At 48.3% G+C, this 15,188-nt stretch overlaps 1 protein-coding gene across 4 annotated transcripts in view; it reads left to right on the top strand.

Moving 5' to 3' along the window:
- Positions 1-15,188, top strand: part of VMP1 (vacuole membrane protein 1) — a 117,983-nt gene that overhangs the window by 34,245 nt on the left and 68,550 nt on the right. For all 4 annotated transcript variants that reach the window (XM_082201898.1, XM_082201901.1, XM_082201900.1 and 1 more), the window contains exon 6: positions 11,887-12,054. In XM_082201898.1, the coding sequence (XP_082058024.1) occupies positions 11,887-12,054 (168 nt within the window). The remainder of the gene's footprint in view (positions 1-11,886; positions 12,055-15,188) is intronic.

Here is a 15,188-nt window from a genome sequence, read left to right on the forward strand (position 1 = left end):
GCCTGTTCCAGGTGGCTTCCGGCATATCAAAAACCAAAAAAAGTAGCAGCTTTCTGGAGAGCATGCTTTTTAAGATGCACATCTGCAACTGTGTGTCTTGGCTGTGACAACCAACAGCACAGATTGCGCCTGCCCTAATACCACGCTGGTAAATCCCCACATCTTAGCAGCTGCAGCCCAGCGGAGTCAAACCTCGCCTTTGCCAAATTCGTGACACCCGTGCCTCCATCACGGGCGCCATCCTCAAGTGATCGCCAGCTCCACCCCTTGGCTGCCCAACTCCCCAGCCTTGCCCAGAAGCCTCTTGCGAGAGATTCTGCTGGCATTGCAACCATTTGAAATCAGATTGCCTGGCTGAATTAAGCTGTGGCTTTGCTACTTTTCCTAGAGTTCGGTCTTCTTGATGTGTTTATTTTTAGTTTTTGCTCGTGTGCAGCAGCACTGGCCGAGGGAGATAGGCTGCCGAGCCACTGCTAATTCACAACCGATATGACCCCAGAGCCATTGTGGTACCCAGATGATTTCCATGCCACCTGAAGGGGTCATGCCCCCCCAAAAAAAAGGAGGGCAAGGAAGAGACAAACGCCCACTGTAGCGGAGGAGCCTGTCTCTAATGCCAGGGTGCAAGCAGAGCTGCCACTGCCTTGTTTTTAGAAATCAAAGTACTTCAGAGCTTTTATTTTTAAAAAAGGTCCATGTGCAAAGTGCTTTTCTCATCTTGGAGTCAAAAGTAGAGGCGATGAGTTTCTGATGGGGACAGGGATGTAGCTCAGTGATAAAGTGCATCTGCCTTGCAGGCCAAAAGTCCCCGGTTCAATCCTCAATGGCAGCTCCATGTAGGGCTGGGATTGCCTGAAACCCTGGAGAGACACTGCCAGTCAGTGTAGACAGTACTGAGCTAGATGGACCAATAGCCTAACTTGGTAGAAGGCAGGTTTTTGTGCACTGGATAGGGTCCCCCGTTAAAGCGCACCGGCCCGTTTCATGCTCTGTATTCTGCCAAACTCCTTTCAGGGTTTGTGCCAGTCGAGTTGCGCAATTGTTTTGCGGGCTGTTTCCTCTTTTCTCAGGAATCGGTTTTCTTTCCTAATTCTTTGGAAGAGGAGTCAGGAGGGGCGGCAGAAAGCCCCAGAGGACACGGTGACCCTTGGGAGTGCTGCTCTTGGTTTCGAGAAACAATGTGCTTCTCTCTTCCAAGTGTCCCATCGCACCTTACTGAACCCCACCCATTCCCAACTATAAAAAATAAAAACAAATCTCAAAGCAAAGCAGGTGCAATCCATAGCATTGCTGTTGTTGTTTTTTAAAAAATAAGGATGTGGCTTGCACCCAATACCAAAAAAATATAAAGTGTAACAAAACGTAATTCTAAAAGCTGTGGTTGTGTGTTTACCAGACATCTGCATTGAGTTGCACGTCTGTGCCTCCATCGTGGGTGTTGCCTGCACCTCCTAAAGCATTCCTCCTGTTAATAAAGGCTAGGAGAAGAGCCAGGGCAGCGCCCCAAAATATCATGTGGAAGAGCACAACTGTGAGGGTGTAGCACCAATTCCTCCCCTCTTAAAAATAAAAATAATAGAATAAACCCCATAGTGTTCTGTCAGCTGAATGGGAAATCGAGAGGAGTTGGATTGAATTATTTTGCTAACCCATTTAACAAAATGCTTAGGAAGAGAACGTGGCTAACTCAGATCTGTCCATTTCAAAGGGTTGACTCTGGGTAAAAATTAGGTAAAGGTAAAGGGGCCCCTGACCATTAGGTCTAGTCGTGGCCGACTCTGGGGTTGCGGTGCTCATCTCGCTTTATTGGCTGAGGGAGCCGGCGTACAGCTTCCAGGTCATGTGGCCAGCATGACTAAGCCGCTTCTGGCGAGCCAGAGCAGCGCATGGAAACGCCGTTTACCTTCCCACCGGAGCGGTACCTATTTATCTACTTGCACTTCGTGCTTTTGAACTGCTAGGTTGGCAGGAGCAGGGACCGAGCAACGGAAGCTCACCCCGTCACGGGGATTCGAACCGCCGACCTTCTGATTGGCAAGCACTACAATTCTAAGCTTTAGCCCGTATTAAGCATTAGGGACACATCTTTCATTCTTGCTGTCTCTCTGTGTGAGCTTTTCCTCTCTTTTCTCAAGCAAGTTCTGCAGTGACTTAGATTTACTCTCCTGCATGCCGGATCTTGTTCTTAACTTTGCACATCTGCGTTGCAAAACTGGCTTGTGCTAATCGCTGGCGTTGTCCGTTGCGGAGGTCGGGTTACTGATGAGGGGTTGGAGAGGGGTTGGCTTGGACTGAGAGAGAGGATCCGGAACATGATTTAAAAGTCTTGAAACCTAGCCTGTTCCCCCCCCTCTCTCCCTCTCTCTTGGTATGTGAATTGTTTTTGCGACTTCCATCTGTCTCGTGGGCTTCCTCCGTGATTTTTCAGCCACTTCCTCTCTCTAGTTGTCGCGCTGTTCACAATAGGCTGAGGCTTCCTGGAGCGCTCCACGCCGGCATGGAAAGCTCGGAAATCACTTCCGCCCCGTCTGTGATAGTGACCTAGTGCCCGCGGGGTCTCTTGTTCCCAGAAGTGCTGGCGGTGCTTAGACAGAACCTCTGGAGGGGGGGTGCAAACAGGAACTCCGGGGAGGCACTGAATTCAGCCAGATTTTGCTCCGGGAAGATCTCTGCAGAAGCCGAAATATTGTGCCAATTATTATTATTATTTTTTAATGCATGTTTGCTTTAGTCCCATAAGTCATTCTGACTTTTTACCCGAGCAATCATGCACATCTGCTTCCCGTGCATAATTTTACATACAGTGGTACCTCGGGTTACATATGCTTCAGGTTACATACACTTCAGGTTACAGACTCTGCTAGCCCAGAAATAGTACCTTGGGTTAAGAACTTTGCTTCAGGATAAGAACAGAAATTGCGCAGCGGCAGCAGGAGACTGCATTAGCTAAAGTGGTGCTTCAGGTTAAGAACAATTTCAGCTTAAGAACGGACCTCCGGAACGAATTAAGTACGTAACCAGAGGTACCACTGTAGTCAGGATCCAAAGATAAGAAACATGCATAATTTCAAGGGGGAAGTAATTCTGCTGTCCAGGGGAGAAAGATGGTGTCACTATCATTAATATCACAGTTATAATTACAATTGCAAGTTATTAATAATTAGCCATAACGATCGCCAAGAGTCCCCACACCCTCAGTAGCTCTACCAGTGGCAGCCTGAGAGAGGGAACTCTCTGGGGCAGCCCCTAAATTGTGGAATTTCCTACCCACCGAGGTCCCCCTGGCACCTTCATTGGGAAGTTTCCATCGTACGATGGCAAAAGCACCTCTTTCCCCTGGTCTTTTGACACCTGAGAGAGATGTTTTTAAGACCCACCCTAGCCTCTCCACTGTCATTTCTTTTAAATCGAGTTTCATGCTGTGTGTTTAAATAGCAGCAACCTGCCCCAAGCAGCTAAGAACATCAGAAGAGGCCGGCTTGGACCACCTAATTCAGCATTCTGTTCTCGCAATAGCCAACCAGGTGCCCCTAGGTCAGGGGTCTGCAACCCGCGGCTCCGGAGCCGCATGTGGCTCTTTTACACCTTTGCCGCGGCTCCAGGGCGGATACTAGCGAGGGGAGGAGGCGCATTGTGCGCCCCGACACTCCCCACTGTGGCAGGCGCTGTACTGGCTGTGACGTCGCATGGGGGCGGTGCGTGCGTTAGTCACACACCATCCCGACGTCACCTTCCTGCCCGCCTGCCTGCTACATTGTAAGCGGTATGTACGCTGGTCACTGCGTTGAAAGGGGGCATGTACGCTGGTCACTGTTTTGAAGGGGAGTGAAGAACACCCACACACACAAAAAGGTAACTTGTTAATTTAACGTTTATTTCTATGAGGAGGAGTAATTCTGAGGGGTCAAACAAAGAAATAATAAAAAAGTGACAAAAAAGTTATTTTTATAATGACGAGTTTTGCGGCTCCCAGTTGTTTTTTCTTCGGAAATGGGTCCAAGTGGCTCTTTTTGTCTTAAAGGTTGCAGACCCCTGTCCTAGGTGAAGCCTAGGACCCGAGCACATGAGCAACTCTCCCCACTTGGAGTTTCCAGCAACGGGCATTCAGAGGCTTACTTTCCCCAGGTAGAACATAGCCACTTGGGTTAGTAGCCATGGGCAGCTTTGTCCTCTAATTTTGAGCTGCTAATTGGCAGACGGGACGTGGGTGGCGCAGTGGGTTAAACCACAGAGCCCAGGGCTTGCCGATCAGAAGGTCGGCGGTTCAAATCCCCACAACGGGGTGAGCTCCTGGTCCCAGCTCCTGCCAACCAGTTTGAAAGCACGTCAAAGTGCAAGTAGATAAATAGGTACCGCTCTGGCAGGAAGGTAAACGGAGTTTCTGTGTGTTCCTCTGGTTCACCAGAAGCGGCTTAGACCTGCTGGCCACATGACCCAGAAGCTGTACGCCGGCTCCCTCAGCCAATAAAGCGAGATGAGTGCCACAACCCCAGAGTCGGTCACAACTGGACCTATGGTCAGGGATCCCTTTACCTTTAATTGGCAGCCACTGAGGTTACATTGGTTCGGTGAGGCCTGCCTCTGAGAAATTTCGGCTTAGGCCTGCAGGGAGTGGGTGGGCAGTGTGACAGGATCCAATCTGCACACCCCCCTTTCTTCACATCTCAACAGTTGCCTGTATGTGGACTCCTTGCCCATCCTATATTTAAAACGCTCCGTCACGGTCTCGCTCGGCTTTTGAGTAAGGACGGTGATGAGCAAGGGGGACGGGATGAGTCGCTGTTTGTGGTGAGGCATGCAGGCCGATTTTCCCATGAGAAAATAGCTCTTGTTTCTCTTCATCAAAATGGAATGACACATTCTCCCCCCCCCCCCGGCCCCGAGAACTTGTACTGAAAGTTTTAAAATCCCACATTGCTGAAAGGAAACACCATATTTCAAGAATGCTTGATGGCAAGCAGAGAGGAGGGATCTTTTTTCTCCCATCGCCACCATCGCACTCGTCTCCAGCTGCTTCGCTTTTCCATCCTCTTGGTATTTGAAATCTTTTTTAGAAACTGCTTTGCATAACCATTTTTGAATCCCGTTACGGTAACTCGTCAGAATGGAGGGGGGGAGGAAACCTTAACGAGCAAAGGAATGTTGCCCTTCAATTAACACCACCCAGGCCAGAATTTTGCCCCTCCCCACCCAGATTAATTTCTGGGTTAAATGAACTCATTCTTTAGCCAATTCTTTGGACGATTGATCTTGTGGTTGAACCGATTAAAACTTAAAAGAGATCATTTCAATCTTGGGCACCTTTTATTTTTTCCTGTCTGCCTCTTAGGAAACTAGTATTCAAATCTTTTAATGTTGTTAGTCAGCACTTTTGAGAGATCGCTCCCACTAACTCTGTCCAAGGGATGCAGACGCACAATCAAGTTGGAAAGAGTGATGTGTGGGCCCCTCTCCCCAATCTTTTTGAAATGAAAAAGAGCTTTGCCGAAGTCTTTGAATGAATGTCATTCGAAAGCTTTAACCCATCAAAGTTTTGATTTTGATTTTTTTAAAGAAAGCATGTTCCTTTTAAGTTTAAGATACATTTTAAAAAACCACAACAGGTCTTCCATAGAGAGAGAGGCTACCATATTACCTCTAAAAAAAATGGCTGAGGGGAAATTGGGATGTGGGGTGAAGGGGGGGGGCAAGAAACTTCATCTTCTGATGACCAGCCTCTCATGTCATTTTGATTTATGGTTCATTCCCAACAACCTGAATTCCAGTCTCTAACCACAGGCTCCTGAGGGTCCCTCTGTCAAAATTGTGTGGCAGCCAAATGCTTTGCACCCAAGTCATCAAAGGAGATTCCTAATAGGGGTTTTTTTCTCCCCTCTCCCTCTCTTGTTGGAACCCGCCCTGGCAATTAATAACACAGACACCCAAGTTAGCTGAGGCAGGGAGAAAAATTAATGATTAGGCTGTGGCTCATCTCTTAAGCACCTTTTCAACCCCCCTCATACAATTCCCTTCTTGCTGTTTGTCTTCCCTGAATGTACAAAGGAATTATCTGTACAAAGGAATTGACTGTGAATCCAGGGCAGCATCCAAAATCTTATCTTTCATCTTAATCCTTAAACTTTTTTTAAAAAAATTCCTACTCCTTATGGTCACATCTCATTTATCTGTTTTTTGTTATTTAAACTCTGCCAATGGCAATAAATGATCAGGGCCACTTCCACAGTTTAGAACGCCGTTAGTAGTTAGGGCGTGTGACTTGAAAGTTTGAGAGGCAGAAGCTGGATGAAATTTCCAGTTCAGGATTTTGGTGTCATGCTTTGCTCCCTCCCTCCTGCCTCCGGCCAAAATAAATGGCAAAACCATAGTCATCACAAATATTCTGATTATTAGTAGTGATAGCTCTATGGTGCTCCCACTTATAGAGGTAGGATTGATCATCCCCCCCCCCCCCGGACACTTAGTTTGTGGTGCTTAGCTATATATTTCAGGGTGAACCCAAGGGTTTTTTTTGGGGGGGTAATAAAATTTAAAAAGAAGAAACCCCAAGTGTGTAGGTGTTGTAAACAAAAATTGCCCTTTTCACTTATGGGGTATCCAAGAGCCATATAGAGTCCTTACATAGGTTCCCTATTGGTAGGAGAGAATAACAGGCCAACCAGAGAATATTGAGAAGCAAAGCTAGTAATCTTGATCTTTTTTGATCTGTTGCAACAGGGTGCTCCCTCACCCGCAGGAGAGAGGAGGAACCCAGAAAAATGGCGCGCAAGGCCTTATAAAGACTTTTGAAATTGCCACCCTGTAGATCAAGACCAGGTCATTTGATTCAACCCCTCAATGCAGGAATCACAGCTAAAGAATACCTGACGAAGGAGAGTTCTTACTCTTGCCATGCGAAGGTAGCCATGTCCTGCTGCTCCTGATTGCGGAGATCATACAATATTGATTTTATATACATGCACAGGAAGTGAGGGAGAGATGCTGTAATGGCCTAATAGCACCAGGCAGCTATTCCTCAGGACCAGGAAAAACATGCAAGATGGCCACACCACATTCATTCTCATTTCACACAAGCTGCTCAGTTACTCGCACATTTCCCCCCATAACTTTCTAGGAGGACTAAGAGACTTTTCCCTTCTCGGGTTGCCATGTGCCCTCTTTTTCCAGGACACGTCCTCTCTTTCAGGGGTAAAATTTCTGTCTGGGTGGATTTTTAAAAATGTGCCAGAGTGTACCTCACCATGCTTTCTGGAAGAGAAGTAGAAATAACTGGGGGCCATAGACTTGCTTTCATCTTCTTTTCTCCTGCTCCCCTCAGCAATATATCACAGCTTCTATAGCTGACATATGGTAAAGGTAAAGGGACCCCTGACCATTAGGTCCAGTTGTGACCGACTCTGGGGTTGCGGCGCTCATCTCGCTTTATTGGCCGAGGGAGCCGGCGTACAGCTTCCGGGTCATGTGGCCAGCATGACTAAGCCGCTTCTGACGAACCAGAGCAGCGCACGGAAACGCCGTTTACCTTCCTGCCAGAGTGGTACCTATTTATCTACTTGCACTTTGACGTGCTTTCGAACTGCTAGGTTGGCAGGAGCTGGGACCGAGCAACGGGAGCTCACCCTGTCGCGGGGATTCGAACCACCGACCTTATGATTGGCAAGTCCTAGGCTCTGTGGTTTAACCCACAGCGTCACTTGCGTCCCATGACATATAGTAGAGGTGTTTAAAAGGAGAGTCGTCAAGGCGCTCTCTTCCCCCCCCCCTTTTGAAATATGGCAACCCTAATAAAACTCAGAACCTTGGGCACCTGCCCAGAGGCACCTGCCCAGAGGAAGACTTTGCAACCGCCAGGCTGGTACTCCCTGCTCTATGGGGTTTTTAACCATAGAGGTACATCTAGCCCCGAGTTGTCCCATTTAGGGAGCCCTACCTGTGCATTCCAGTTCTGCATACTTTAATGTGCATGCAGTTGCCCACAGTGGAATATTTTTGGACCTGGATAATTGTTAAACTTCTTTGCTTCAGAACACATGAGCCCCAAGGTTTGGTCATGTTAACACCGAGCCCATTGTTTGGGGGCTGCGTCTGAACCAAAAAGTATATTTATACTTTTTGAACCACTGGAATATCAAAGAGGAGACTGTCTACTAGCTACCATGGAAATAGTCACGGCAGCCTAATTTCCCATTCCCTTTGCATATAACATGGACGTCATAAATTTGAGCTCACAGAGGAATCTTGTGCGCTTGGGCCAAACCATGATCCAGGGCCCAGTTGTCTTTGGAAGAGATCGATCCATAAGAGAGAAGGAAACAGACCCCAGATTCCTTCCCTCTGAGCACTCCATACTTCAATTATCTTTATAAATGCCCTTTTTACATCTTACTTTTCATTCCCATCGCCGTGTGGTTTCTGTGGGTTCCCGAATGCCAGCCTTCCCCCAATCTCCCATTATAAAATTGTTTGTATTTCAGGCGAACAGCGTTCCTAAATAGGGCCAGTCTTCAGGTGCGCTGACGGATATTTACAGCAGCTCAGTGCATTGCGACCTTGTTTCCTCCCTCCTTGTTAGAAGGTTCAGAGGGAATGGTGGTGGGACAACAATGAGTTGTCAGAGGGAGAAGAGGGAGCTGAAGGGAGTTAGTGAGCAGAAAGAAGCTGTAGCAGAGAGAAGCCCAGAATCAGAGGCAGAAGTGGAGGGTGGAGAGGAGGGGAGCCAAGAGGGAGAGTGGAGGCAGGCTTCTGAAGAAGGCAGGGGGATCTCCTGCCCCCTGGTCTCCCAGGACCAGAAGAGGTATGAAGAGAGTGGAGCAACGAGAGGCAAGAAGGCAAAGGAGCCTTAGGCTGCTGGGAAGGAACTGGGAAAAGAGCCTTAGAGAGTGGTGGGAAGGCGGGGGCCTTCAGTCCTCACAACTGCCTCATTGGGGCAAGAGCTACTGGGAAGAGTTGCTGTGATCACTAGGCCTGCGCCATTTCAGTTCTGTCAGCCATCAGCTCAGAGATGAGAGATGGAAGGGCAGTTGTGTTATAGGGAGCCTCTGAAAATATTGCAAAGCAGTTCCTCTTCCGGCGAGGAGGAAAGCCCCCCCTCCAGTGGAGAAGAAGCGCAGGGGCAAGGGGATGCTAGGGAGAGCCTTAACACTGAGCCTGAGCAAGCCAGAGGGGCGGGAAGCACGTCCTTGCCAGCGCCCATTCTGCGCCGTAGTCTTCGGCGCAGGGAAGGGCGAAAAAGGCTGGGGGTGACGCGACTTTTATGCTGGGGGAGGTACAAAAACCAACCACTCCAAGATTCTGCTAGTGATTGAGGCAGACATGAATTTAGGACGCTCTTCACTGTACAGTTATACCTCGGGTTAAGTACTTAATTCGTTCTGGAGGTCCGTTCTTAACCTGAAGCGCCACTTTAGCTAATGGGGCCTCCCGCTGCCGCTGCACTGCCAGAGCACGATTTCTGTTCTCATCTTGAAACAAAGTTCTTAACCTGAAGCACTATTTCTGGGTTAGTGGAGTCTGTAACCTGAAGCGTATGTAACCTGACGTGTATGTAACCCGAGGTACCACTGTAAATAGTTTCTACCAAGAATAAAGCCTGTAAAAGACAGGTCGGAGTCCTGCCTGGTTTCTTTCGAGCAACCACCACAGCCATCTGACAAGTTCCTTTGAGTAAAGAGTTAACTCCGGTGACACCAGGTGGCCTGACTCCTGCTGCTAACACCCACCAACAGCCCATCGTCTCTGGAGCTGGGCACCCAGTCTGGATCAGAATCTTGAAGGCCCCCTTGCCCACCCTCTACCAAAAGTCCATATGGCAAACAAAGTTTGAAACAGAGGGTCCTTTTAATAACTCTTGGAGAAGGAGGATGTGGGAGCCTGTTCTCTGGAAGAGGAAGTCGTTACTTGGAGCTGCGCTTCCTTGGCTTGAATATTTTCACTGGCGCTAACGGCGACAATCCGTTAGCAGTTCTGTTTGATGCGCTAATCAGTTCCACATACAGAATAGATCTGGCGTGGAGGGGCCATGGCTTGCCGGATATTGCCAGGCTCTCTGCAGCCCCTGTTGTCAGCATGGCCCAGGGATGTTCAGTGCTGGGGCCCAGCACCCCCACGCTTGAAAACTGTGGAATTCCCTACCCACAGAGTCAGCCTTGGCCACCAACTTGGGTGGTTTTAGAAGAGGACTTGACAAATTCATGGAGGATATTTGTCTGCCAGTGGCTACTAGCAATGATGGCGAGGCTCAGCGCTGGGAAGTTGGCTACTGTGAGAACAGGATGCTGGGAAAGATGTGCTTCTGGCCTGATCCAGCATAGTCGTTTCTTACATTCCTAGTGTATAGTTTTCATCGTATGCTGACAACATGCCCCCTTTACCCTGGCCTTTGGACACCTGAAATGTATTTTTTAGGTCTCACCCTTGAGGCTGTGTGGCCCTCAGTGAGTTACCCTTGAGGCAGTGTGGCCCCCAACACATTACTCTTGTGGCTATGTGGCCCTTGGTGTAAAAAAATGCTTTCTCACCATTGATCCCCCTAGCTTGGCACCGTCTACACCAGTCGTCTGACTTGCTGTAAGGCAAACTTTCTGTGCCCCTTCCTTGCCCAGAAAGCTGGCGGTGTGAGTCACTCAGCTCCTTTATCTTCCGATCCTTTCTCCATACAGAAGGCCTTGGCTTTGGCCATTTGCCAGGACCCCCTGCTGTCCATGAATCATTCTCAAGGGAGACCGGGGAGTTGCGGGTGGGGAGGAAACATCACTGTGAAAATTTGTTCTCCAGAGGTAATGACCGAATTGCACATTGATAACTGAGGGGTGGAGCTGCAAAGTCTGCCATTCTGCGCTGTGGTCGGGATCCAGCAAATTCTGCCTTTGCATGTGGCTTTGGTTTCTTAGCTAGTTGCTCCCCACACCGCACCACTGCTCTTGAAACCGAAAATGGTCTCAGAAGCAGTCTCTTTCCTTTGAAGGGTAAAAATTCCAGAGGAAATAGTGATAGGGGTGTTTGAGCCCACATCCCCCCCCCCAATTTACAATTGCTGTATTACACCACGCTGGCCAGATTCATTCGTAGACTCAAAGAATTGGAAGGGACTGTGGGGGTCATTTGGTCCAACCCCTTGCGATTCAGGAATCTTTTGCCCCATGTGGGACTCAGACTCATGACCCTGAGATTAAGGGTCTCATGCTCTACTGTCTGAGCTATTCAGACACACTGTTAGCTGGGTTGCAGCCGTTTCATGTGTACACGCTGCCAGTCAGTGCAGGCAGCACTGAGCTAAATGGACTAACAGCCTGACTTGGCATGGCAGCTTACTGTGTCCTTCCCCCTACTCTTGCTACACTCCTGGTTAGCTTCTCCCGGCTTCTCCTTGCAGAGGTGCTTTCCTTGCCTCTTTGATTAACAATAATGGGGGCTGACATGGGTCAACAAATGGGACTTCCTTCCTGGTCATAGAGCGCCTGTGTCTGGAATTCATGAGGGGCCCAAAGGTAAATACTGGAATATAAAATAAGCCAAGAAATGTTGTACAGTCATACCTCGGATCCCAAATGCCTTGCAAGTCGAACATTTTGGCTCCTGAATGCCCCAAACCCGGAAATGAGTGTTCCGGTTTGCGAACATTCTTTTGGAACCGGAATGTCCGGCGCGGGTTCCGTGGGTTCTGATTGGTTGCCGGATCTTCCTGCAGCCAATCGGAAGCCGTGCCTTGGTTTCTGAACATTTTGGAAGTCGAATGGACTTCCGGAACGGATTCCCTTCGACTTCTAGGGTACGACTGTATTAGAATCATAACCCTGTTTTGTTTCGGAAGCATCATCACATGCTGATTATTCACTGCAGTCCTTGCATATTTGCCACCACCACTAACCTGCTTCTCTTTCCCCTCTCCAGGGTCCACACATAGCATCGGTGACGCTTGCTGCTTACGAATGTAACTCTGTCAATTTCCCCGAACCACCCTATCCTGACCAAATTATCTGCCCTGATGTAGAAGGGGTTGAAGGATCAATTTCTTTATGGACCATCATCTCGAAAGTCAGGCTGGAGGCCTGCATGTGGGTAAGAAACTGATCAAGCCTAGCAATAGATGTTTTTCAAAATTTAGTAGGTTAGAGAGCAGCCTTGTAAATAAAGCTCAAAACAGATACTAATCACAAGTTTTTAGCAGCTCACCCAAGCCAAAAGTAGGCAGGACACCCCCTTTCTCTCTTTCTGCCACCCCGTCTCTCTCTCTCTCTCTCTCGGTTGCAGTGATTCACAACCCTTCTAGAAATTTTGATTTTATATGCAAGTGTGTGCAGATTATGATGTTTAAAAAATAAATTAAGGTCTCCTTTGTATCAGCACACTGATGTCCTGCTAACTTGCCTTATTTACATTTTCAAAGTATATTCCTTGTTGTTGTTTTATTCTTCTTTGTATAGATAATCCGCTTGCATTACAGATAACAGCTTTGACTGTTCCCTGCCCCAATGTGCTTGCTTGCAGTTTTAAAATAGGCACAGGGAAAGAAAAGAAAGTGGGAAATAGTGAAATTATTTCACCTACGTCTAGCATTGACTTATTAACAATAAAGCAGCCTTCCCCAGGCAGGTACTCTCCAGAAGCTGACGGCCTCTCAGCTTCCCTCAGCCCCAGGCAGGATGGCCAGTGGTCAGGTTTAAGAGGGGAGCTGAAAAGGCTGCAGTAAGATATAGATGAGCGTGTGTTTATATGTGTTTATATGTGTGTATAGCACATATAATGAATGAATACAATGAATAGGAATTAGATGGGAGGGTGAGTGTGTGACATGATGTTTGAAACAGGAGTCTCGGGCAGAACCAAGAGCCGACGCACGTTGCTAATTCAATTTCCTTTATGAATCACTTTCTACGTTGCATCTTGAAGGAATCTAACAACAGAAACATCAGCTGGAAAAACACATGTAGAACAGCTTAGTATGTAAAACCAGTTAAAAGGATCCCCCCCCCTCTATATATTTATACAGTTTCAAATCCATTGGCAGATAAATAACTGGACATCAGGCCTGTAATGTTGGTTGGTGGTGTTTATGGTCTTGAAAAACCAAAAAGAAAGAAAGAAAGAGAATAATCCAGCGCAGATACAGACTGGGGTAAAGACCTCCACTTGTTGAGAACAGGAGGTCTTCATAGGTCTTCATTAGAGACGGGGACCTGTTTTGGTACATAATGGGAGGAGGTCCACAGGGTGAATACTGCCACACTCAAGGCCCAATTCATCACATGGAACAGATCTCCTAATGAGAGATTACGCAGGAGGCCCTTTCCTGCAGAGCACAGTGATCCCACTGGGTAGATAAGGGATGGGCCAGTTGTCTTGCAGCAGCAGGAAGAGCCACAGACACATTAAGCCAGAGAAAGGGCACTGTTTCACTCATGGGGAGCCACTGCCAAGATGGGTGTGATGCCCGTAACAGCTGACATGCTTTGCGGCATCCTTGCCTGCATCCTCTTCCAAGGCCTCCTGGCTAAAGGATGCTCCCGAGAAAAAGCGGCTGCAGGGTGTCCTGGCAGTTGCTGCTGCTGCCGACGATACAGGGTGTCGTGCGACTTTTTGTCTTCCCCTGAAGGGGAGGCTTGCTGTTAGCTGATTTCACAACATGTTTTTTCCTCCCCTTGCCCTCGCTTGTGTGAGTGTGCAGGCGCTGCCTCTTGATTTCCTGTAAACTAGACGATGCTGGCAGCTGTATGTGTGTATGGGCATCTCAAAATGCCCCCCCCCTTGTCCCAATTGGAAGGAGGACCAGAGCAGAGTCTAGCGGGCGCATGGTCACAGAATGCAGCGGCTTCCGTTTCTTTCTGATCACTAAGTCAGACTGTACCTGCTCTTCCCGTAACGCATTGCTGCTTAACGCTTCCGCGTGTTTTTATAGCAAGGAGGGGGGGAATTGGGAAAGGTCTGAACTCTCACTGTCACCTAACACTGCCCACCCGTCCGCCATCTCCCATCTCCCACTATTAAGAACCCCTTCCTTAAAAACAGTCAGTCCCCCCAATCCTGCCTGAATAAAACAGTTTTCACCTACCAAAGAAAAGGCAACAAGGAGGGAGGGGGTCTAGCCTCTCAGGAAGGAAGTTCCAAAACCTGGGAGCCACCACCAAGAAGGCCGTGCCCTGCATCCCTGCCAAATGTGACTTTGAGGGTGGCGGGGCTGAGAGAAGGGCCTCCCCTCAAGATCTCAGAGCCTGGGCAGGTTCATATGGGAGAATCCGGTACTTCAGATAGATAGCCTGGGCCGAAGCCCTATAAAGCCCTGTGAATCATGCCCAGAAAGAGACCAGTAGCCAGTGAGCTGTTGTAAGAAGGGTGTTATATGCTGCTTATAACCAGCCCTGGTCAACAGTGAATAGACCAGCACAGCTGAGGCGCAACCCCAAAGGAGACTTGGGATTGTGATGAGGGAGGTGCCCTGCTTCAAGTTGTGGGTTTGGGGGGAAGAGAGTTAGGAAGAGTCCCTTGTGTGGGCTGAGGGGCACTCCTTGGTGAGAGGAAGGCACGCTGGGGTGGAAGACAGCAATCCCAATTGCAGTCGGGAACCGTGCATCCGTGTGATTGATGGGTGACCATTCGTTCTGGTGTTTTTATGCTGTTCTGTCAGCGAATGGTCTGCTTCTTTTGTCGCAGAGGGGAGGGAGTGATGCCTGACAGGCATTTGGTGATGGAGATGGGATACATTGGAGTGGCTGAGGGGATAATACGTGTGCGTTTGTGTATTTGTGGGAGGTGTGGGAGTAGAGTGGGTTGGGTGATATTGGATGAGTAGAAGAAAGCGCATGATTTATGTACATGTAAGACAGAATTTTGGTGTGATGCGTATGTGTTAGTGGGACGAAGGTTGTCTATTGCGTGTCAGGCTCTGCCTTGGCAAGAGGGAAGAGGGAAGGAGCTCCTGACTCTAGAGCTGTTTTCAAAATACGCTCCTCCTGCATGTTTGATTTTGTGTGGTGGGAGGATTTTATTGTTTTGTATTTTATTTTACATTTTTCTAGTTTTTCAGTTTCACTGTATTTATTTTGTAAATTATTATTATTATTATTATTATTATCATTATCATTATTATTTATTGCATTTATATCCCTCCTTTTCCTCCAAGGAGCTCAAAGTGGTGTATATATTTCTCCCCCTCATTTAATCCCCCCGGTGAGGTAGGTTAGGCCGAGAGGCAGTGA

The sequence above is a fragment of the Podarcis vaucheri genome (assembly GCF_965113315.1).
Source record: "Podarcis vaucheri genome assembly, chromosome: 15".
Taxonomy (NCBI): Eukaryota; Metazoa; Chordata; class Lepidosauria; order Squamata; family Lacertidae; genus Podarcis; species Podarcis vaucheri.